General features: G+C 39.3%; 1 protein-coding gene across 2 annotated transcripts in view; it reads left to right on the top strand.

Annotated features, from left to right (window-relative positions):
- The window catches only part of LOC102114478 (mucin-5B), a 44,642-nt gene that overhangs the window by 6,721 nt on the left and 13,021 nt on the right, over positions 1-24,900 (top strand). For both annotated transcript variants that reach the window (XM_088057660.1, XM_088057661.1), the window contains 27 exons: positions 1,065-1,152; positions 2,037-2,170; positions 2,604-2,829; positions 3,630-3,755; positions 4,469-4,586; positions 5,836-5,974; positions 6,561-6,662; positions 6,882-6,951; positions 7,174-7,311; positions 7,868-8,032; positions 8,895-8,989; positions 10,473-10,599; positions 13,626-13,878; positions 14,872-14,924; positions 15,319-15,419; positions 15,718-15,869; positions 17,617-17,755; positions 18,477-18,587; positions 18,998-19,177; positions 19,564-19,800; positions 20,673-20,829; positions 21,040-21,168; positions 21,599-21,683; positions 21,884-21,921; positions 22,950-23,105; positions 23,942-24,007; positions 24,336-24,428. In XM_088057660.1, coding sequence (XP_087913786.1) covers positions 1,065-1,152; positions 2,037-2,170; positions 2,604-2,829; positions 3,630-3,755; positions 4,469-4,586; positions 5,836-5,974; positions 6,561-6,662; positions 6,882-6,951; positions 7,174-7,311; positions 7,868-8,032; positions 8,895-8,989; positions 10,473-10,599; positions 13,626-13,878; positions 14,872-14,924; positions 15,319-15,419; positions 15,718-15,869; positions 17,617-17,755; positions 18,477-18,587; positions 18,998-19,177; positions 19,564-19,800; positions 20,673-20,829; positions 21,040-21,168; positions 21,599-21,683; positions 21,884-21,921; positions 22,950-23,105; positions 23,942-24,007; positions 24,336-24,428 — 3,478 coding nt within the window. The remainder of the gene's footprint in view (positions 1-1,064; positions 1,153-2,036; positions 2,171-2,603; positions 2,830-3,629; positions 3,756-4,468; positions 4,587-5,835; positions 5,975-6,560; positions 6,663-6,881; positions 6,952-7,173; positions 7,312-7,867; positions 8,033-8,894; positions 8,990-10,472; positions 10,600-13,625; positions 13,879-14,871; positions 14,925-15,318; positions 15,420-15,717; positions 15,870-17,616; positions 17,756-18,476; positions 18,588-18,997; positions 19,178-19,563; positions 19,801-20,672; positions 20,830-21,039; positions 21,169-21,598; positions 21,684-21,883; positions 21,922-22,949; positions 23,106-23,941; positions 24,008-24,335; positions 24,429-24,900) is intronic.

The following is a 24,900-nucleotide window of genomic DNA, read 5'->3' as shown; positions in this document are numbered from 1 at the left end:
AGTGGGGTACTGGCAGCAGCAGCCCTCCAGCTCTGAATTGCTACTCTGTCTTGCTCACATGTGTGGGAAACCTATCTGTGTGATCACTTCATTCCTGGGCCCTTTCACTCCAAAGTGATGCTATGTGGGAATTCTCCTCTAAAAATCTACCCTGCAATGTCCTCTTCTGCAACAGTACATTTACGTTTTTGTGTGTGAACACTTATCCTTCACAATCACGACTGAGATTAAGTAAATGGAAGTTATATGTGCGTCATGTTTTGCCATTCACAGAGACAGAAAGAGGGTAAAAGGTGAATAGAGAGAAAAAAATATCAGGAAGTAATCAAGTGATACTGAAATTCTGATTTATTGAAGTATTTGCTTTCACCCTTCTCATGTACTAATACCTAAAGTGTTAAAGGCAGTATCTGTACATTACTGTAGAGTGGACACAACAGTAGAAAAAGCACTGCCTTTTTTTTGGTGGACCTGAGTGGCACCAGTACTGTTCTCCAAGCATGTAGGAGTGATTAAGTGCAATAGTTTTCTCCAGCAAGGCAAGAGTGTGCTAAACTGGCTGTTTATTTCCACTAAGTATGGGCGAAACAAGTAATGCTGGGCAGACCCATGCCTAGAAGTGCTATAAAATTTTCCATCACCCTATGGACTAGAAAACCCATTACATATGCCTAAAAGTTTAACCAGAAGCTGCTTCTTTACAGCATTCAGCAATAGAGCACAGTTATTTGACCTGCCCAGAGAGGAGTTGTGGTACCCTGCAAGATGTACCAAATGTCTGTATACCAGTGTCTCTATACTGGGAGACAATGGTCCAGAGATGAATCCAGTATTCCACATGCTTCAGTTACCTCTTTAGTGGGTAGGAATGACAGGATTCTCTTCCCATTTGAATTAAATCTGTCTGCAGATAAGTTTTATGAGAGATTTGTACCAGAAAAGGAGATTGGTACAAACTGGGAATGAGCATTTCTGCCACTGCCCTTTTCTGTTGTGAATCACTTTGCTTCAAGTGTTGCTGATATGGGAAAAAGTCTTCAAACTCTGTGTTTCTTCTTTTGTAGCTGGACCTGGAAGAAACATATAAAGAGAAAATATGTGGTCTATGCGGGAACTATGATGGCAATGAGAAGAATGATTTGATTTTGGATGGTAGGTCATAGATACAGCATATTTCACCCAGAACAGACCTCCTTATACATAACATGAAACTTGATATCTGTTTCCTCTGATATCTGAGCAGACTTTCAGGTTTCATGACAGGCATATGAAGGTTTACATATACAGGAGATGTATTTTAAAAGGTTCTGAGATGATTTGGGATTTTCTGCTCTTTTCATATTTGTAAGTCTCCAACCTCTTTGACCAAAATTAATTGCTTGTCTATCATGCAGTAACATTTCCAGGTTCCCCACTGACAATAACATACTCTAAGGAAATGCATGAGTGCATTTTCTATTCTTCTATTTTAATCGTTCCATGTGTGATTATTTTTGCCTCTATAATGAAATGAAAGCATCAGAAAAAAACAAAGTATCTTGGAAGAAACTGTGGTGCCATCCACTGACACCTTCAGATATTGCAAATAGCTGAGCCTATAATGCTGCAGCAAGTTGTATGGATGGAAAGAAACCTTCATCCCCGGCTATCAGCTGCAGGATTGAATCCAAAGTTATAACAACATCCCTTTATGTAATACCCATAAACTCCGTAAGGTCAAACACACCCAAAACAAAGAGAAGTCTTTGGAAATGATCAGAAGTAACAGAAAGTTCAAGAGTCTCACATGATTTTAAATGCCCTTTTAAAGGCTGACAGCAGGCCTTGATACAAGCGTGCCAGATTCCTGACTCTAGCCCTAGAAGAAGGTTATATTAGGCTGTCATCCTCTATAAAATATGGATGCTGGTTAAATTTGGGCATCTCTTTAAGTACATAGTGCCTTTGAGCCCAAAGAGTAAGTGCATTTTTATAGCCCATTAATTGACCTAAAGAATTGTGGGAAGTTACTGAAATGCATCTGGGGATTTTTGCAGGGTATAAAATGCATCCGAGACAGTTTGGGAACTTCCACAAAGTAGAGGATCCATCACAAAAGTGTGCTGATGTGAGCCCAGATGACCACACTGGAAGACATCCCAGAAGGAAAGACAACAGATGCAGTGCATATGTAAGTTTGTGGGACCAAGAAATACAAACCCTCCTGACCTACAGTGTTGAAGAGACTGTTGAAACAAATTTCAATTACAGAGGATGCACTAAACTGAATTTTTCAGAACTCTACACATGAATTTGAGCAAGATCATGATCTTACAGCTAAAAGAATATCCTGTTATGGTGTTAAAGAAATAGATATTGGGAAAAAACCCAATTGAATGACAGCTTCCAGTACTAGGCAAAGGACCTTGTGGCAGAAAGTTAGACTGGATAATCTCCTGAGATCCCTTCTAACTTGAATTATTCTGTGACCCTGGAACTATGTCATCAAAAATCGTGATGTATATTCAAAAACCTAAAATGTGGTAAAATGTCAAGTATTGCTTTTCTTTCTCTTCTGTTTTTGTTTTGTTGTTGTTGGTTTTGTTTGTTTTTGTTTTTAATAGAAAAAAGGATGCAAGAAACTTATGTCCCGTTTTGGAAACTGCCCCAGAGTGGTTGCCTTTGATGACTACACAGAGACATGTGCTGAGGATATGTGCCACTGTGCAGTTAATTCTTCTCACTCTGATTTGGTTTCCAGCTGCATATGCAGCACTTTAAACCAGTACTCTCGAGACTGTGTCCTGAGGAAGGGAGACCCTGGGGAATGGAGGACCAAAGAACTCTGCTGTAAGTAGCTACTGCTCTGGAGACTTACTTCAGGTTAGACATTTACACAAGTATTGTGATCCCAGCAGAGCAAAGGTAGGAGCTCTGGTAACTATCTTGAATCAATCTGTGAAAGTACTTCAACACAAACATAGTTAATGGAAAAGCTTCTACAAATTTAACTTGATTTTGCTCCTTAAATTAGAACCATTGCCCACCTCCTTACATCTTACAACTAGGTTTTCTCAAGTTCTTTTTTTTTTAATATTACTATGCACAGCTAGCTCATAAAGAGCCTTATTTCAATATGGTGACAACTAGGCAGAAGTAGTTACTGAGACTAGCAATATGTTTGTATTTATCTTACCCTGTGTTTTCATACTCAGTAGTCCAGTTACTGAGCAAGAAATCTCTTTAAATCCAGGGGAAGGCTACAGGTAGTTCACCCAAACTGCTGGTGTGGATTGGGATAGCAAATTAATGCCAGAAGATCTGATGCTTCAGGCAAAAATAAACTCTTATAACTCCCTAAATTATTCTGGTGTTCTTTGCTTGTATGGTGACTTCAGCTGACCTTGAGCTAGTAAAGTAGTGTGAAATAATTCATATTTCCCAGCAGCACAGTTTTGTCCAAAAGATAAAGTAAAAGTGGCCATAAAACATTCCTTTAAGAGGTTAAGCAAACACGACATATCTGGATAGAAGGTCTTGCAAACAAGATATGGAGTAAAGGAGGAAGAGGGGGTTGGGTAGTGACACAACAATTTGAGAAATCTTATAAATACATCATTAACATACTCCATTTTGGTTTGGTCTTGCAGATCAGGAATGCCCTAACAACATGGAGTACATGGAATGTGGAAATTCCTGTGCTGACACATGTGCAGATCCAGAAAGGAGCAAGATTTGTAAAGCCCCATGTACAGATGGCTGTTTCTGCCCTCCTGGTAAGGCAGCTCACTTCTGCCAATGATCACACACATCAAGGGACAAAAAGGGAGGTTGCTCTCTTTCTTTAGCATTTCACACAACAAATAAACTGCTTCTTCTAGCATAATTTACCAACTTTCTTCTTGGAAGAGCCAGATTTCTAAAGATTCAAGATCCAGACACTGGAGATGGGAGGCAAAGACTTTTAAGGACTAGACAGGGAAAAAATAGTGCATATATGGAAAGAGGTGTTCTCTATACAGTAAGACTGCAGCTGAAGATATCTTGTGAGATGCCTCCCTGCTATGACACTAAATCTTGCTGTAGCTTAAGTGACACAAAACATAACTCCATTTCCAGGTATGAGCATGTGCAAATTTGCACATGAAATAGTCTAAGATAAGGCCCTGATTTCTGTTACATTCACAATTAGAAAAGGATGGAAATTGGATCACACCTTTGCAATCTGGCACTTGATAATCCTGCCCACAGTGAAAAATTTCATAACAGGAAATGTTCCTTGAGTTCTGCATTGCTTTCATTTGAGTTCTAGTAAGAAATATTTTCCACACATTAACATCTGAAAGGACCTGGTGTGGTGTTTTCCTTTAAAAGTATCCCATTCATTTTAAGAAATACTGAGTACTCCATTTTTTTCCATATTCTAATCTTCCTTGATGGTATTTCCCAGACTCACCAAAGGAATATTAACTAGCCATTGTCTGAACAGGAACTATCCTTGATGACCTCAGCAGCAAGAAGTGCATCCCCAGAGACAGCTGTCCCTGTACATTTCAAGGCAAAGTCTACTCATCTGGAGGAACTTACTCCACTCCATGCCAGAACTGGTACTCTTGTGGTCTTGATTACACTAACAAGGGAGAAGTATTTATTTCAAAACATTGATGAGTTGCATTCTCTACTTTCTTCTTTCTCTCTCTTTTTTTTTTTTTTAATATTTTGTCTTTTTGTCTTAAATAACAATTCAAAACCTTGCTCTGAATGGTTTTCCTAAATGTAGGAAAACTTTGTGGTATTCCTCGACCACACATAGTTATTACCCACCCTCACTGGAAACTGCTTGTGAAAACTGAGATCAAGATCTCAGAATGTAGACAAATTAGACTCTTTACTGATTAATTCAGACTTTGGCCACTAGAGTGAGATTAGAAGTAATACCATGTTAATAAGTGTCACTTCCACCAACATGTGGATTTCCATAAGGCTGTTTAGAGGCCAGATCTTAGAAGTCCTGATCCTTGAGAATGATTTGATTTAGAAAAACACCTGGCAGCTTGAACCCATCTCCATTCTGCACTGGTGAAAGGTGATCAGATCTTAGGTATATTACTCTCAAAACAGTTTTATTTTTTCCTCTGTATGTGTTATCTGGGCTCCTGTGAGACATCAGTTTTTGACCATCGGTTAAAGCTTTACTATAAGGAGGAATGAAATGTGGTATAGTGAATGGCCAAATATTTTGCAAGCCCCTTTGGATAAATATATCCTGCACTTTTTTTCACTTTGAGGAGAAAATGCTCCTCAAATCCCAGAAATTTTGACTAATTGAACTTAATGGGCTTTGGGTGGTTCCCATCTTGCCACCTCTACATTTACTCCTCTCAAAGCCCAAGCCTATGTGGCTGGACTGTTTTCTTCTTGTGTGCATAGGTGTGAGAACTGCTCATTATCTCAGGTCCTCCACGACTAGCTGCTGAAACTTCACATCAGTGACTTGCTGAACAGTTGTATCAGTAGCATAAGATGTTGCAAGACCCTGCTTGAAAGGGTTCTTTCTTTAAAAAGTCAAGTAAACAGTTGAGGCCCAGAAAACCATTTCTTGCTTTCCCATCTCGGTGTGTCTCTGAGGGAGCCAGCCCAAAGCCCAGTGCAGTTAACTCTCTCACTGAGAGGAATTCAACCCGCACACTTTAAGGGCCAATTAGAAAGGCTTCCACCCACAGGATTTTAATAAGAAGCCAAGATAATGAACTAAAACTACAAAGAGTCTGCATTTGTGCAGATTCAAATGGTGTATCACCTTTTCTCCCTCAAAGCTGTGTTTATTCTAATGGCTTCTTTTTGGGTTTTGCACAGTACTTGCAAAGGAGGCCACTGGAGCTGTATCTCTCTGCCCTGCTCTGCAAGTTGCCACATAGATGGAGGATTCCATGTAACAACATTTGATAATAAGAGGTTCAATTTTCATGGCAACTGTCATTATGTCTTAGCTAAGGTATGAGCAATTTCTCTTTTCGTTCCTAAGTCTCCTGAGTAGTATGAGGCATTAAAGTGAGCTGGAGCTTTACGTGACTTAATTAAATGGCACCAATCCAGCAGAGCACTTCAACACATGCTCAGTATTAAACCCCATAAATTTTTGAATTTGCCATGGAATGCAAGTCAATTGCTAATGCTTAGCTTCAAAGTTTTGCAGCTTCAACATACTTGTACTTTTTTTATTTTAATTAAATAATTTTCTTAATGGAAGTATTATTGTTGATTCAAGCAGTTCTTTTGAAGTTTTCTTCATGTGTGACTGTCAGAGGAAGTGCATGAGCCAAAATTTCTGCAAAAAGATTGAATTATCTGTGAATGCCTGTAAATGAGATCCACACAGGCTGATAGCAAGGAAAAAGAGTGCAAAGGAAAACTAGTGAAATTACTGATTTTGGCAATGAAATAAACAGTTTGAAGTTAGATATAAAATACCCCAGTTCTTTCATTACTCCTTAGCCTTTCAGTGACGCCTCTTTCTCTTCAAGCTCCCAGCCTGTAGCATGCTAAAAATGTCTGCGCATACCTTTCTCATGTCTTCTCAGAACACTGATGACACAGTTGTGGTAATTGGGGAGATCATTCAGTGTGGGACTTCAAGGACAATGACTTGCCTAAAGAATGTATTGGTCACACTACGAAGAACTGTGAGTAATTTTCCTTAATTAGTGATACATACATAGGAGTTCACTTCTATTTTCCTTACATTCTTGTATGGTGTCTGGACACTGAATTACACTGAGCCCAGATGTGATGAGGTTTTGAAGACACTACTTCTCAATGCTTAATGAAGCTTGTCAGGTTGCTCTTGTCTGTCTCACATCATATGCATTCACTAATGTGGTCTTTTTTCCTTTTCCCTGCAGACTATAAAAATATGTTCCTGTGGAAATATCTACATGAACAATTTCATTGTGAAGCTGCCTGTAAGAAAAGGTAAATCCCCTTCTTCACACCTTCCACAGAATAGCCTACGTCTATTTGCAGAGGGATTCCTGCTCCTTTCTCTAAAAAGAAAATTATTCTACTCACTGTTAGGTGGATACTAGGTCTGGGATTCCCTGGGAATCCCTCTTACTGCATGCACTGGCAAATGGAAGTTCCTGTTTACACAGCTTTGTAATTACAACATTTTTTGTTTTTTCCTTTCTTCTTTAGATGGCATCACCATCTTCAGGCAATCTACATTTTTTATCAAAATCTTGAGCTCAACTGGAGTGCAGATCCGAGTGCAAATGAAACCTGTAATGCAGCTCTCCATAACAGTGGATCATTCTTTTCAGAATCGCACATCTGGTAGGACACATAAGGCTAAACCCTTCAATGTGCTGAAGAAAATCTCTGTGGTGTTTAGTGTGTGCAAATCATTTAGACTCCATCTGTTTAAACAGGCCTTCATCAGAGACTTGTGAAGTGCAGACTATGTTCTTGGTTTTGCCACCAATCTCCTGTTAACACCATTTAAGATTTTTTGTGCTTCTGTTTCCGGTTTGTGCAATGGAATTACACCCTGTCTCTCTGACCCATTTTGCTTTTCTTTTGCCATTTCCTTAATTTATAAGCCTTTGGGGAAGATAGTTTCTGTCTGCCAGTGCTTACTGAAGCACATTTAAGCAGTTCCAATCCCTGTGCTATCACTAAGTACTACTATAATGCAGAAAAATAATAAATATGCTCTAAGCACAGGTCCTATCTGATTTATGGGAACATCAGGAAGTCTCTGAAAGAAAATGGGTTTCTCTCAGGCGAAGTCTATTACAGAGCTAAGAGTGTTCATCTAGAAGCCATTCATTTTTTCATGCATCTAGCGATTTCTTTTCTTTTGCCTTTATTTTTTTGCCTCCCACACAAGGTCTTTGTGGCAATTTCAATAACATCCAGACTGATGACTTCAGAACAGTCACTGGAGCTGTGGAAGATTCAGCTTCTGCTTTTGGTAACTCATGGAAAACTAGAGCCAGCTGTTTTGATGTTGAGGACAGCTTTGAAGATCCTTGTTCAAACAGTGTGGATAAAGGTACCAGGCTTTTCATCCTTGGCTTATCAGTGCAAAATAATTTTCACTTGATGGATAATCAAAAAAGCTTTAGAAATCTCATAAACATCAAAACCCTCTGCCTTTGAGGCTATTACTAGAGAAAATATTGTGTTTTGAAGGTCTTTGAGAGGATAGCTTTGCTTTCAAAACAAAAAGACAGCACTACTGGAGAAAGAGCCAACAAATTCATTGATGACTTGAAAAGCACATACAGCATCAATGATAGTAATTTAGATTTAAGGCACAGCACAGTTGGTTGCCAATATTTGGGCAAGTTCTTCACCCAGTCTAGGTTGTTACAGCTGTGCTGAAGTCCAGAGGAGGAAGTTATCAACAGTGCTGAGTTAAGCAAGCATTGCACTGTGCTAGGTGTCCTGTCTGATTTTTCACTCTGACTGGATTTGGATATATATATTATTTGGACTGACCTCTCCTAGGTACTGTCACATGTAATCAAAGCTGCAGCTCATAGCCACACAGCTCACTAATTATTATTACATGCTTGATATTATTGCTTGACTATAAGGAATTACCTGGCTGTAAAGAATTAAGAAAGTTTGATGAAAAACAATTAAAATTGGGAGATTCTGTATATGTTCTGCAAATCCAGCTGCAGTAATAATGTTAATACTTAGAAGATGAAATCTTTCTTTTAGGAAGATGGCTGGTTATCCTTCCAACTATGCTTATCCCTTTGATAAATTAATGACCTGTATTTCCATCTGGCATTATCTAAACACTTCAGGACATTCTAGTTCAATGTGATACCTGATAAGAATATTGATTCAGACAGTAATGTGGTTTAAGTGACTACGGACAATGATATTTTTTCTCACTTCAGAAAAATTTGCTCAGCACTGGTGTGCTCTTCTGTCCAATACAAGCAGTGTGTTTGCTGCCTGCCATTCTGTTGTAGACCCTTCCGTGTACATCAAGGTAAGGCACTGCTCCAAATGGGTGGTTTAATCTAGCCCAGAGACTGATCCCACATGAAGGTGGTCTGGCATAGGGGAGTGAAATGGGTTACAGTAGTGACTGGTGACAAAGAAATTCACTGATGCTGATTAGAAAAATTATAAAATGAGAGTTTGTGCAAGATGGGCCTTTTTGGCTACAGCCCCATAAATAATTGATTTGCATCACTGGCTTCTGTTGCATGACCCAGAAGCAAAATGAAAAAATTCAGTTCAAGATTTCAAAGTTTCAAAGAGTGAAAACTGTTCTCTCTTTGATTAGCAGAATCAGTGTTTCCACATGGAAATGAACTGAGAGTTTTACCAGCCCCATGGATTACCTCTGACTTGGTTCAAAATTCACATCTAGGGAGAGAAAATTGTTTATATCTCATTTATTACCTTTGAATCTTGTTAGTCTCCTTGTGTTTTGAATACATGAAGCTGCTCATATGTTCTCTTGGTGTAAAGCTCTATAATGCTGCTGAGAAAGCTGTCTGAGTGAGAGAGTTGCCACATTTATGTGTATGGAAAAAAATCTTTACCTCTCTGTATAAACACAAAGTTCATGCAGGGTGTGTGTATGTGTGTGATACAACTTACTGAGAAAATATCTGAGCCTGAAATTTTGCATAGAATGTAATATGTCTTCAGGTACCTTTACAAATATGGCTTATGTGTTACCTCTCCCAGAAGAAAATACATATACACATCAGAATTCATGTAAACTATAAATAAAATAGGATTTTGCAACTTTCGGTTAGGAAGAAGTAAAAATCAGTTTCTTATAGATGTGTATGTTACTCCTGCTGATCTCATCAGATTTGAAACCATGATTCGTGAAAGCCTTTTCCACAGCATCAGTAATGGCAGGATAAGTCACTGTCTATCCAGTGTGATCCTACTGCTCTGGAGTGACTAGCTGTATCTGTGCTCTTTTGTACAGCCCACACAGTTAAAAGAACTCAAGCTTTAAATTCCAGCTATACTTACATAACTAGTTCTTAAAATGTCATTAGATATGACTGACTCTCCATAAACCATCTTCATGCACCTGTCATGTCATTGGGTGCATCTCATCTGCTTACTAGGTAGGTACACAAAGTGCCAGTCATCACTGTGCAATATTTTCAGATGGTATATTTTGACAGGTCCTAGATTGTACATCCTCATGGGAGGCTGGTATAGACATTTCTTAGTGTTTTAATGAACTATACGTGCCTCTTTTTTAATATTAATCTGTTAATGAGCATTAGACATAATGTCATTGCAGTTTCTGTAACCGACTTGCTACTTCTCAGGTTTGCATAATATTTCATTAGCATACATTTTCTCTAAGAGATATTAAGTTTCACTGGTAATAATAATTTTTTTAAAAGATATTGGTTGATTGCTTTTTGAATTGCTACATGTTTTGCTGTTTCTTCTGTGAGCTAGAGATAATAATGTCCTTCTCTGTCCTATAGAAATGCATGTATGACACCTGTAATGCTGAGAAGAGTGAAGTTGCACTGTGCAGTGTGCTCTCTACTTATTCCAGAGACTGTGCTTCAGCAGGCGTGTCCCTGCAGGGCTGGAGGCAAGGTGTCTGTGGTATGTGAACTTAAATTCCTTGGGCAGGGGTGCGAGGGTGATACACAGAAAAGATTCAAGAAAACAGCTTCAGGACAGCCCCATTTGTGGCAGTCAATGTCTTTGGTCTTTAGTCATCAAGTGAGAGCCTTAAAAAACAGAATAAACATTTATCCTATAAAATTAAATTTGTAACTGCTTCATGTTCTTACAATGCATGTTCCTTGTCTAAAATCTTAGGTGAATTCAGTACTCAGAGAAGCAAAATAGTACAAGGCATATTTTTCAAATCAAAACAGAAGTTAGGGTTAGTTTTAGTTTAGGTTTAGCAATTAGGTTACTTTTGAACATGTGGGCTTCCCCATGTATTTTAAATCCAATACCTTTTTTGCATTATATTCAGCTCTCTTGTCTCAGACAATACAAATGACATTACTCACATTTACCACATTTTCCCATGTTACAGTAAAATAGTAATTTTTTCAATAAATATATATTTGTGATTATATATACATTCTCAGAAGTGTGAAAATCTTTAAAGGCATTTTCAGTTCAGGATTACCTGAAAAATGAACAAAGTTTCTTGGATATACGCATTGTCACCAAATCCTGAGTTCAGAGTCCACATATGTATGTATTTTCCTTTGGCACTGCCAGAATTTATTACAAGATGGCATAAGGTCTGAGAATAAAACTCACTGTCGTGGACTCTGAATTTTGCTTCAACATTCCCAGGTTGTCATGGATGATCAGATAGTTCAAGTAGGATTTTTTCCTGTTAACATGAAAATAGATGTATGGTTTCTTGACTAATTGCACATCTGAATAGACAACATAACAATGATTATGCATTTGGAGCTTGATGCAGCTATGATCTATTTAATTGCCTGACTTAGGAGCCAGCTGGGACACTTAATAGAGGCAAACAATGTAACTGGTGTGACACATTGTCAGTGGCATTTAAGACTGTGATAAGAACAATTTCACAAACTTGTGGTGAAATAATTCAAAGAAACACAGTGTAGTCCACAGTAAATTGTCTTAGAATCCTGCAGAGTTAGGCATTAGACACAGACACTTTACTGAAAGCTTTGTTCCCAACATTGAATTAGTGATATTTTTTATGACAAATAAGACTGGTTTGCAACATGGGGTTGCCTGAAATCTGTGTTCTTAAGGCACAGGAGGCAATATTGACTCAAACAGTGAAGTAACCTTGAGAAAAAAATGCTAATGGTTTAATCAGAACAATCATTTTAGGCCTTATATAAGAAGAAATACTCTTTTGGGAACATGGCTGAGATAAGAGTAAGGTTGTTCATGACTCACTGTTCATGAGTGAAAGACTAAATGGGCCACAACCTTCACTCTGTGTTCTGTCCCATTGTGGGGGATGGAAACTGTTCCAGCTCCTGAAGCTGCATCCACTCTGCCAAGCTGCAGGTTGTATCCCAAGCAGAGATCTGCACTGCAGTCAGCAGAGTGTGTGAAACAAGCAAATCCTGCTAGTTAAACCTTGTGCATGCCTGTTACACACTCTTCAGCAGAAGCATGAGCCATTACTGGAGTTCTGGTTGCCCAGCTTCTGGGGTAAGCAGTCTCAGCACTGCTTTTCTAGAGCTCCCTGTGTGAGCTAACTTGAAGGTATCTTTGGTATGCTCGTGTTCTCTGCACTCATGCCTCTGGTTGTGGTTTGTCATCTGAGATGCGTGTGACCACTGTCATCTTAGATGTCCTGTGACCATGAGCACTACAATCAAATTACCTTTCTCTTACCAGTCTCACTTTATCGAAAGTGATCTTATTCCTCTATGAAAATTTAAAGGGAGAAAGTAAACACATTGTTTTATTGCATTAATAGCTAATGATTGAGACAGATGTAAATTCATATTTAACATCTTTATTAATACCTTTTTTATTTCATTTACAAATACCACTTACTGAAATGTCAAAGAATAAAAAGTAGGAGAATATGTCTTGCCTGACTTACACATGGGATATTGTGTTTCCTCCAGCTAGGACCAGAAAACCAACTGGTTAGTGGTGGTAGAGGCGCTGGTTTTGAATGTGTACACAAGCCTAGCTAACTAATCTAAAAATGTGTTCCATGGTCATGGACTGGAAAACCATACAGAGCTTTATTTAAGCATGGAACCTATTGCTGATAAGTTCTTAGCATTGCTGCAAAGCTGATTAGCAGAGGTGCCATGATCAACATCCCTGTACTTTCTAGTGCATCTGTGTGTATCTGAAAAACAGCTGCACTCTTAAATTGGCAGAATTAGAAGGAGGCCCAAGATGACTAGCTCTCCAGTTCTCACTGAATTTCAAAGAAATCTGGACGCCAGATTTTCTTGAAAAATCCAGCCTTAATGTTGGTGGTTTCCTGACAAAATTCAATGTCATCCCTATGGATCAGTACTGTAGATTTTATGGCAGAGCTTTGATGATGGTGTATACTGTGAGCCTGTGAAAATTAACCAGCTTTTTATTGTCTTCCAGGGTTAGTTGAGCTCTTTAGCTTTTGGTATTTACCTCTTTGGTTCAGAGATCTTAGAAACTGTTGTTTCTCATTTCCCCAGGGGATGACAACAACAGTTTTCTTCAAGACATCTGTGAGAACTGTAACACCCTTTTCTTTACTTGGTAGCATCAATCAATTGGCAGAGTTTCTTGTCACTGCCATTTAATGTCAAAATTTGTCTCTTACAAAATATGGCCATTTCTTAAGTTATTCCCAGCCAAAGAAATCATTCGTGAAGGTTAGAAAATAAAATTTTAGCAAGTCAGAAGTTATTGGTTTCAGTTCTTGGCATAAGATAGGAAATTGTGGAAATTTCAAAAATATACACCCTGCCGAATATTTCAATGTTCAGTGTCATATAGTTTAGGCTATGCAAGTAGATTCTCCTAGAACCCTGGGAGACAAGGTCTGCTAGTTTGATAAAAGAAGGTTTATGGCTACCAGTGTGCAGAAAGGCATGCTGAAGCCATGAGAGTTGATTGCACAAACAAGGCCATACATCCCTTCTATTTCTCTTGCAAAGATCCCTCTGAGGAGTGTCCTGAGACTATGGTTTATAACTATAGTGTGAAGTACTGTAACCAGTCTTGCCGCTCGCTGGATGAACCTGACCCTCTGTGCAAGGTCCGGATCGCTCCCATGGAGGGCTGTGCTTGCCCTGAAGGCACCTACCTTAACGATGAGGAGGAATGTGTGGCTCCAGATGACTGCCCCTGCTACTACAAAGGCAAGATTGTTCAGCCTGGCAACTCCTTCCAAGAGGATAAACTCATGTGGTAAGTTGCTCTGATGATGCAAAGGCTGCTCTGTGCCTGGGGAAATCAGGGCTCATGGGGGAAGTCTCTGCTCAAATCCATGAATGGCAGCATTTCACAGTTAGGAATAATGGCAAATTTTTCCTAGATTGTATCTTCCCCTGGCAGGAAGTACAGCCACAGTAAATTCCTGCATATTCCTGCTAGCAAACAGAACTTGAAAACATGTTAAGTAGAACAATATTTGTAATCTATCTCATGCAGAGTTCATTGTTGTGTAAAAAATATCCACAAACAGTGGGAGCAAGTTTTCTAGAAGACAGAAGGCTTGGAGGAGTTTCAGGCTTCGAAATGATAAAGCAAAGTGAAATCACCACAGCATCTGGCAGACTATTTAAAAAATAAAAATGGTCCATGAAAAAAAACACCCAATTCTCAGTTTTTGAACTGATTTTTTAGAAAAGAGAGAGAGAAACTGCTGGGGTATGGGAGAAGGATACTAAAAATAGTGACATTAATTTGCATTTGCATTGAAAAACAATTGTCATTATCCTCATTTTCAACTACCTTAGGGCAGCAATGGAAATAACTACCAGGGGAAGGCTTTCTTATTATATATTTAGATGTTTATATGTTCTCTCCCTAGCTGTCTTCCAGCTGAGCATTCTAGACTATTTTGTAATCACATATTCATTTAGTAATTTAAGAGATCTCTTATTTAGGAAAGTATTAGTCTCATCTCATGGAGTGGAAAATGGGTGATTAGAAAAAACTTGATTTAAAGAAAACACACAATAAACCAGTGGCAGATGAAGGAAGAGTATTTTAAGAGCTGGATCTTTTAATCTTCCTTCTGGGGATGGTAATTCATGTCTGTGAAACTGATAGCTGTAATATTCATTTTGATAGGAATTTGTTATTCATGTGACAAGTGAAGCATTGCAGTGCCTTTCTCCCTAGTGAGGGAGAAAAGTGCAAAGAGCTGATGTGTTTTGTTTTATGGAATTTCTTTAGCAAATGCATTCAAGGAAGATTAGACTGCATTGGAGAAACTGTCTTGGTAAAAGGTGAGATTTTGTTAAATAATGGCATTACAGTGTCAGCCAGTATTTATAATGTTTTTCTGTGTTATCTCTCATTTTCTTTAACATTTTAGTATACTGCACATTTTTCCATTCTCCCAGAAATGTGTTAGTTATTGATAACATTTGTCTTTGTAAAATGTCACCAGACTTGCTAGACTCTTTAGATGATGAGGATATTTCCCAAAGCTTAGAAGTTATATGCCTTCTTCTCCCTTTACTGTTATTAGGCAGAAGCAAAACTATTAGAAACTTTAAATGATAGACATCTGCTGAAATTCTTGAATCTCTGAAATCTTCTGGCTGGTTCTGCAATTGCTGATGGCATCCTTATTGCTCTCTCTAAATTACCTTCCTGACATGTTTTCTCCTGCTGCAGATTGCCCAGCTCCTATGTATTACTTCAACTGCAGCTCTGCAGGTCCTGGAGCAACTGGATCAGAGTGCCAGAAAAGCTGCAAGACACAGGACATGCACTGTGTAAGGAGCTCACCTCCCAGCAGGGGCACAGCACAGCGTGGCTGTGCATGTAGGATTGTCCTTATCAGGCACTGATGGGAACGTGCTATGCTGGGCACACACCAACTGCTTCATTGCTACACAGCAGCTGTAGCTAACAATGTACCCGTGATATTTGCAGCATGATTCCCACTAGCTTGCAATTAAGGAGTTTTTTAAAGTCCAGAACTTTGGCTTACAGAGCTAGCACATCTCTGCTGGTTTCCTGTTCTTTCTGTGCACTAACAAGTTGTCTTCTTCTGTATCTTCTAATGTGCAGTATGTCACAGAATGTGTTTCTGGCTGCATGTGTCCCGATGGACTGGTATTGGATGGCAGTGGAAGATGTATTCCCAAAGATCAATGCCCATGTGTTCATGGAGGACACTTCTATAAACCCGGGGAAACCATCAAAGTGGACTGCAACACATGGTACGTTATCCCAGGGAGTCTTGTTTTATAAGAAAGTGTGTTAGAATTGTCAGTCCATAGTGCACCCACGGGGCAGGGTGTGCTTTGAAGCCTTCCTCTTCATCATGAGAGCCATTGGGCTGCTAGTAAAAATAAAAAGGGAAGTATTTCTCTGCATCATGAGATGATGAGCCTGCACTTGGGGAGAACAAGCACCAATATCTTCAAACAATTTCTATCCTTTTCTGTTTCCCCACCAGCTTCAGAAACCAACCTTACCCTGGCTGGTATGTGGTTGCTCATTCAATAAGGGAGAATTGAGTATGTGTGTGTTGGGTACAGCTGAACCCTGGAAAATTATTGAATTTAGTCAAAGAGGAATTGCAATGGTCCTCCCTTGAGACTTGCAGTGCTTCCAGATGCATAGTTCTAAAGATAAATTAATACTCTTGTTGCTCAGATTTCTGGTGCCATAGATTTCATTGTTATTACTCATCATGGTGGGTAGAATGCTTTGAATCCTTATCCATTACTTAGCAAGGATGAGACTGTGTAGTTCTGCCAAATGAATGCACAGAAAATAAGAGCTAGAAACACTGGTCTAATCACCATTGGTACAGGCAGTCAAGTTTTACATGTGAAGTCAAAACCTGATAAGCTGTTGTTGATATCACAGAGTCATTAAGAAGTTTTATTGCAGTGAGGGTATAGTTTTCTCATGAGAAGAGGACACACATGGGAAAGAAAATGTAGTCTCTGTGTCTGGGTATAACAACTAGATTTTCTGTCTACAGTCCTCCTGAACTAGTGAAGAGGTGAAGGTTGTCAGGGTGTGGTGGGTTGACTTTGGCTAGACATTAGGTGACCACCTAGCTGCTCTATCACTACCCTCCTCAGCAGGACAGGATTGGGGAGAAAACAAGATGGAAAAAACTCATAAGTCAAAATAAAGATGGTTTAATAAAGCAAAAGCAAAGTCTATGTGCAGAAGAAAAGGAAAACAAAATATTTATCCCCTACTTCCCATCAGCAGGTGATGTCCACCCCACTTTCAAAGGAGTAGAACTTCAGAAAACAAACATCATAGCATACACCACCCTTTTCCCACTCCATTCCCCCATTCTCTTAGCTTTTATTGCTGAGCAGACATCACATGGTTTGGAATATCCCTTTGGCCAGTTCAGGCCAGCTGTCCTGTCTGTGTTCCCTCCCAAAACCTTATCCATGCCCCAACCTACTAGTGAGGGGGAGAATGCTGAGGAAACAGCACTGATGCTGTGGGAGTGCTGCTCAGCAGCAGCCAAAACACTGGGGTGTTACCAACACCATTGTAGCTGCCAGTGCTGCACAGCACTATGAGGGCTGCTGAGGGAAAAAAATTCTCTCAATTTCAGCCAGACCAAAGGAAAGACAGAGATAATATTTGTTCACACCACTGTAACAGAACTCCAACATGATCTCTCACAGATTAAAATTCAGAAATGGTTGAAATATTCACTTTTTCACCTTGAATTTGTCTCCTAAACTCCCACCATCTGCTGACAGGAATCAATTATTTGAAATATATTTGAAGGAAGTAATAGAATAAATGTGTCTGGGTAGTAAACATGAACTTTCTGATTGGTATGGCCTCTCCTGGCATGATCTTGGAACAGTTGAGAGGGCACTGCAAACAATAAACCTTTTTAATTATTCTGCTCCTGTTAGGGGTTAAGGAAAGTCCGTGTTTCATGTAAATGTTGTCTATTCTTTGCATTTTGCCTCTTAGCACCTGCAACAAAAGGCAGTGGAACTGCACGGACAATCCCTGCAAGGGAACCTGCACTGTGTATGGCAATGGGCATTACATGAGCTTTGATGGGGAGAAGTTTGATTTCCTGGGAGACTGTGACTATATCCTAGCTCAGGTATCAATTTATTTTCAATTTTCCTTCCATATGCTTTTCACAGCCCACGCTGTAGGCTTCAGTCTGGGTAACTAAAAGGCATTCCCATGCAAAATGGCCAAACTAATGAGCAGAGCCTACTCCCCACCCCTTTCACCCAGAGCTGGTAGTGAGATTTTCCACATAAAACAAAGCAAATTGACTCTCAGAAGTGACACAAGAGGGCACTGTGTGATCCCAAATGATTGACTCCTTGGTTGGACTGCCCTTTACTGACAGCATTCCAGCATTTTCAAGGGAAAAAAATTGGTGTGGTGTTGAAAAGTGTTTCCATCAGCCGTCCCATCCAAGACTGACATTATTTTTGTTGTGACAGAAGCATGCAGAGGCTAATGTGTGAGCCTCATATATAATAATTGCATGTAATGGGACAGCACTCAGTGAGACATTTTGTCATCCCCAAATTACAGCTGGTTTTGCTAATTTTAAGAAAATGTATTTTTACCTTTTTACACTGTTGCTAATGACAAGTTCATTTTCTCCCTTAGTTTTCCTTCTTGAAAATCCTAGTCAAATATGCATCTGCCACCAGGTCATCTTCCACCAGATTATTCCAAAATTCTTTAGTTCTAGTGAATAAAGAATCCAGATCAGAGTGTCATTCATTTAGAGCTCCTGAAAATGCTTATGACTGGTCTAGTTGTGTGACAAGATCTAACAGAATGTTATCTGTTTTTCCAAGGATTTTTGCCCTAATAACATGGATGCTGGCACCTTCCGGATTGTGATTCAGAACAACGCCTGTGGGAAGTCACGCTCCATCTGCTCCCTAAAGATCACATTGATTTTTGAGGTTTGTCTAGAACTAGTTATAACCAAGCAGCTGTAGTCTAGATTTTGTAGTAATTACTGTATCATTCTCTTATATTCCATCTCAGTTGCTGCTAAAGAGTACCTATGGAAGTCAAACAGCCAGCAAGCTAAGGCAGGGAAGTTGGGAAAGACTTAGGTATTTGATGTTAACAGGGATTGAACACTTCTGTGGATGAGGGGAACGATGCAAGGAGTCAACAATACTTTATGTGTGTGCATTTGTGTGTGTCTGTGTGTTTGCATTTGTGACAGTAGGCTCAGTGCATCTGTGAGTACGGCTCACCTAGCTACCAAGATGGAGTGTGAAGATGACAGAAAAATAAATGAGAGCCAGAGAGCCAGTGCTGTTGCACTAAGTTTTCTATTTGATTTCCTTCCATGTATCTGTAGAGCAGTGAAATAAGGCTCTTGGAAGGAAGAATTCAGGAGATAGCCACTGATCCAGGAGCTGAGAAAAATTACAAAGTCGACCTCAGAGGAGGTTATATTGTCATTGAAACAAATCAAGGGATGAACTTCATGTGGGACCAAAAGACTACTGTTGTTGTTCACGTGGCACCATCTTTCCAGGTAAGTGGGGGGTGGACTGGGAGTTATGATTTCAAACTTAGAGTTATGCAACCAGAACTGGTTTGAAAAGCAAGGCTTGTAAAAAAAGGCTTGTAAAAAATTTGGTTTAATGGACAAGAAGCAGCAGCAAGCAGGCCATATCTTGTGGTTTATTGCACTGTTCAGTCAGTATAAAACATTCTAGAATATTTAGGGCTAGAAGTATTGGTAATACATTAGGAGTGTTTCTGTCACTTGAAGTCCAACTTTTTCTAAGCCGTTTTTTGCAGTCTCTTTAGAAATTTGCACCTATTTTGCTTTTACAGGTTCTATAGTTTATTTCTGTCAAAGAGTGGGCTGCACTCAAAATAACCAAAGCATTTACTGTGCCTACACAAATTACACAGGGAAAAGTCTGTGGTCTTTGTGGGGACTTTGATGGCCGCTCAAGGAATGACTTCACAACCAGAGGGCAGTCCATGGAGATGAGCATCCAGGAATTTGGAAATAGCTGGAAAATAACAAGCACCTGCTCAAATATAAACATGACAGACCTGTGTGTGGATCAGCCTTTCAAGTCTGCCCTGGGGCAGAAGCACTGCAGCATCATTAAGAGTAACATCTTTGAAGCCTGTCACAGCAAGGTAATCCTGTTCTCTCATCCTCAATAGTTTCACACTAGATACTTGTTGCTGTTCTGCAGCACATTTAAGGCATATTTTTAGTATTGAAGCTACTACACAGTAGTACAAGGCTGTGTCTCTCAACACCTCACTTCACAGCTATGCCTGTTAAATCCTGTTGCACAGTATTGAGGGAACAGCAGTGCCTGTTTTGAACAACTGAAGATAAAGAGGATAATAGCTGGCCACCAAAAGTAGAAAGTTAGGCATCTGTAAAATGTAGAGATAAGTTAGTCTAGGACTGTTTGTATGGTGATCCTTGGGAAGTTCATTTAAGTTATCTAAAAAGACTAATTATTTGGTTTATTGGAGTCACAAATTGAATTAATTTAAACAGAAACAAGGCTACTCTTCTTAATTAGGGTGTCTATATAAAGCTTCAGTGCACTTTAATAAACAAATTTTAAAAAACCTTTCCTTTATTTAATTTGTTAGTTTATGTTGCCAATGGTTAAAAACCAAGAGACACGAAGTTTACTGGAAACAGGATTTCCTTTCATACTCAGTCACTGTCTCTCAGTTGAAGAGTGCACACACTGTGTAGCTGTGCTAAGCCAAAACAAGGTAGTTCAGTCCTGCAGAAATCACACTGGGAAGGCATTTTAAGTGTAAGTGGCACCATTACACATATGAGAATAGAAAGATTTAGAGTCCAATTCTACCAGGCAGGTGAAAATAGAAAACTACCTGTTGTAAAATATCATGGCTCCTTCGTGACAATCCCAGTCTGTCACAAACCATCAGTGCAGGACAGAAATTCAGAGCCCTTTCCCTCATTAAAACACAGTACAGCAGATACAGATGTGGTGACAGCTCTGTCGGTGTTTTGACAGGTGAACCCAATTCCATATTATGAATCTTGTGTGTCTGACTTCTGTGGCTGTGACAGTGTGGGAGACTGTGAGTGCTTTTGTACCTCAGTTGCTGCTTACTCGAGGAGCTGCAGCAGAGCTGGTGTCTGTGTCAACTGGAGAACCCCTGCCATTTGCCGTAAGTACTGCTCTGAAATGCACACAGAAAGCAGAGCCCCTTGTGCTCAGGCACACAGGGGATACAGATGAGCAGAACACTCACATTGCTATGCATGTGTTACTGAGCTCTTTTTATCATGTTTATCTTATTAAAATATTTTAAACAAGATTTGAAAATAGTCCCTGCCCAGTGTCTGAGACCTAAATGTTTTTTATTCTTCTGTTCCAGCTGTGTTCTGTGATTATTACAATCCACCTGGCAAACATGAGTGGTTCTATAAACCCTGTGGAGCCCCTTGTCTAAGGACCTGCAGGAACCCACAAGGGAAATGTGGGAACTTGCTGTACAGTTTAGAAGGTAATTCTTCCTTGACTTTAATGCAGTTTATGGGAGTTGCAGCTACTAGTCTGGTTTTAAATGTCTGAAGCGCCGAAGTGACTGAAAGGTTATCCCATTGTCCCAAAAGCTCATTGACCATGCTTTGCTAATTCCCTGTGTGATGGTGCCATTCATAGCATCGTTTGCCTGCTGCCTTTAAATCTATGGAGAGATAAAATTCAATATAAATTTGCAAAGAATTTTGCAAAGAATCTGTTGACAAATGTCGTAAATTAAAACTTTGGGGAGAGAGGTAAAAAGAGGACTCGGAAAAATAATTGGTAGTAAAAAGAACATTCATACTACAATCACATTCATTTGGGGATCAAATCTATATTTGATAGAGGTATTTATGTGTTTTCCAGTATCTATGTAACTCAGACTAGGAACACTTTGTTTCATTTTCCAGGCTGTTACCCAGAGTGTAGTTCTGACAAGCCGTATTTTGATGAGGAGAGCAGAGAGTGTGTCTCCCTCCCTAACTGCACTTCATGGTAGGTCAGTTGATGGTGAGAAAGATAGAACAGGACTGGAAAGGACAAACTAGATGTTTTGTTAATGTTTATAGGCAGTGGCAATTACCACTAAATCCAGGAGTAGGTTGTTTGTAAACATAGGTACAGTTGCAGATGTTGTTTTTCTGTATACTAATTAATTTCAATGAAACAATTCTTTTTTAACTCTTTCTCTTCAGTGACCCCAAAGAGAAACTATGTGCTGAAGACTCCAAAGGTAACTTTTCACCACCCTCACCATGCATTGAGTGATGGCAGGACTGAAACAACCCAACATTACATGTTACTGTAAACATACTGGTAATAGGAGGCCAGGCAGGTAGTTTAATATGTGGGTGCACAGCAGCACAGATATACTTTTATAAGCAAAATGCAGCCTTTGACCTCAAGAGCTGTGTAAAGGATAATCATGGGGAGGAAGGAGACAGGTGTGATATGTAGGATTCATCTTACCCAGATTAATACCGCTTTTCCACTTTCTTGGTAGTCAATGAAGACAGATAGATAGTAGTCTATAGCAGGCCATTCATGATACCTCTTTCAATAAGTTAGAACAGGGAAAATCTTGTAGAAGTGCAGTTTTCTGACCATTCATTTAATAAAATAAACCAAGCCAGCTAGCTTATCAGATATGTGTTTGTGTGCCTAAAGGACAGATTTGGTTAAGTTACAGCATCATTTAATTCCCATATCTGGGAGAAATCACACCCCAAAACACAGGGTGACCCAGTAGATAACACACAGTTTAGCTGATTTTGTTACAGTAATAGAAACACTTCCTTTGGTTCTTACATGTACAGTCTCCAAAATCTGGAGAGCTTCTCATATATTTGAATGGAGTTGTGTACCACTGTATGCTTCTCATTTGTGGATGGAAATGGCTGTGCAACACCTCCTGAGCCAGTGTTTTGTCACTCAGAAAGACAGTAATCCCAGTCACACTCAGGTGCTCCAGGTTGGGCTAGGCCAGTAGCAGTTCTGATGCTTTTACCAACCAGTTATTCCTCTATGCAACATGACTCCAAGAAACACCAGCAACCAGAAAAATCCAGCACACTTTTAAATAAACGAGATAGACTCCCAGTGCAGCTTCTCAAGCAGAAACTGACAAAGTTTTTCTGCCAGGTAACTCATGTTTGATGTGAGCCTTCAGAAGCATAAATGCAGAATTTGGTTTGCTTTTAACTTGTATTTATATTGCAAGTGTCCTCTGGTGCTATGGCATTTTCTCTTCTGGTGCTTCAGTTTGTCTTTGCTGCTACAATGGGAAGACCTACACCTTAAACGAAACTGTGTACAGCCACGTGTATGGGACCGAGTGTGGTGAAGCTGTCTGTGGCCCTAATGGACAGATTGTTAAAACCCTCACCCCCTGCAGAACTCCATCTACACCAGCACAAGGTACTAGATTGATAAGAGGCTTGGTGGTGATTCTGTAGAAGTCCGTAATGATAATAAGATTTATCTATCTTGGAAAAAGACTCCTTGGAAAAAGCACGTCTAGGGTAAGAGCAGAATTTAAGACTGTTGACGTTTGAAAACCTAGGAAACAGAGCTTGTGGGTCTTGTGGTAAAGACCAAAAGTGTAGTTTTCATAGATTCTTGCTGACCTTACTGTCAGTGAGGTTGAGAAAACAGAAGGATTCAGTGATTTTTCCTTACAACTGTTACAATAAGTTTAAGCATACCACAGTTGACACTCTGGTGTTGTCAGTCTTAATATTTCATACTTCTAAATCTCGTTTTTCTTCTCCTTATCACCTATAATACACTATAGTCCTTATTGTACTGTATTCTGCACTGGAATAAGTGAGTCTCATATGGGTCACTGGAATATGAAAATAAAACTTCTTGGCAATTAACTCCTATTCGAAAGGGATTTTCCAGAGTGAATGGAATGTGAAAAAGCAGAAAATAGGAAGCAAAAAGAAGATAAAGAAAAGTGGGAAATTTGCCACATGATCACTACAAATAAAAATAAATGGCTAAAAAAAAATTTAATATCCTGGTAGAAAATTATACAAGGTCAACAAGGAAAATTAAGTTAGCTTCTCTACTCATGTGAGTGGAAGAGCTAAATACTTGATGGTGAGCCCACGTGTTTGGTATTTACTGAGAATATTAACAATTGAAATAACTACAGTGCAGTAATACCTAGAAAAGGAAGGATTATTGAAAACATTCTGTAGATGGCATAGTAAAATGTCTATATGATCTGTCTCTATTTAAACCAACAGTTTCTTTGAAAGAAAGCATTACAAATCTAAATGGTGTGCCACTGGAAATCATCTCTCCAAAGTCAGGTGAAGTACTGCAGGACTAGAAACATTTAATTGGAATGAATAAATGACAGAAGAAGGGGAGTTTATTGTATTCCATATACAAAAAAACCCAAAACCTAGAAGTGGGAGGGGGTGTGTGTAGTATTACAACACCATAATATCTTATAGAGAGAGTATTTATAAATACAGAGGGTGGTTTCAGTGTGGACATGTACAGAATGTAGTGGGGTAAAAAAAATATTACTTTTTTCTCTTTTTTTTCGTGGTTGTAGAGAATGTAAGAGATGTCATAGTGCTTGAAAGTAGAGTTGCAGAGGTTTTAAATACTAATTGATTTGATTTCCTGCAGGACCACATATTCAATATGTAACACCTGCACCTCCCTCATCAGAGGTAGCCACTCCCTGCTTCTGCAATGACAATGGACAATTGATACAAATGGGTGAGAAACCATGCAATTTTTTTTTCTGCACCATTGACATGGAAAGACGTACTGATAGATAAAAGTGCTTCAGCAAGTTCTCATTCTGCCTTTCACAGTTAGACATTATCAGAAGTTGTTACATCTTTGAACTATAGCTAACACTTTCAGAACTACAATTCTCCCATATCAAATAACTTTGCTCTGGTTTGAATATCCCTGGTATAAGGAAACTTACAGCAGAGCCCTGAATCGCAAACTGCTGAACAGGAGTTTGTAACTCACAGAAATATTCCAAAAGTGGGGAGGAAAGACTCTTCTTCATCTGTTAGTAGCTCCTGCTTCACTTACCTCCTAGTGTTTGTGAAGAGCAGATGCACTCAGTGACGTACTCAGTATTGTCTCTTCTTGTACTCATTTTCAATTCCTTCCAATGTACCTAAGAGCAGGATTTCCGATTATGCCTTGTGGCCCTCCCTCAGTCTTTGCCATT

Source organism: Pseudopodoces humilis, chromosome 7 (assembly GCF_049639895.1).
Source record: "Pseudopodoces humilis isolate 2021_Gansu_Grassland_sample_001 chromosome 7, ASM4963989v1, whole genome shotgun sequence".
Classification (NCBI taxonomy): domain Eukaryota; kingdom Metazoa; phylum Chordata; class Aves; order Passeriformes; family Paridae; genus Pseudopodoces; species Pseudopodoces humilis.
This window is presented reverse-complemented; position numbering and strand designations above follow the sequence as displayed.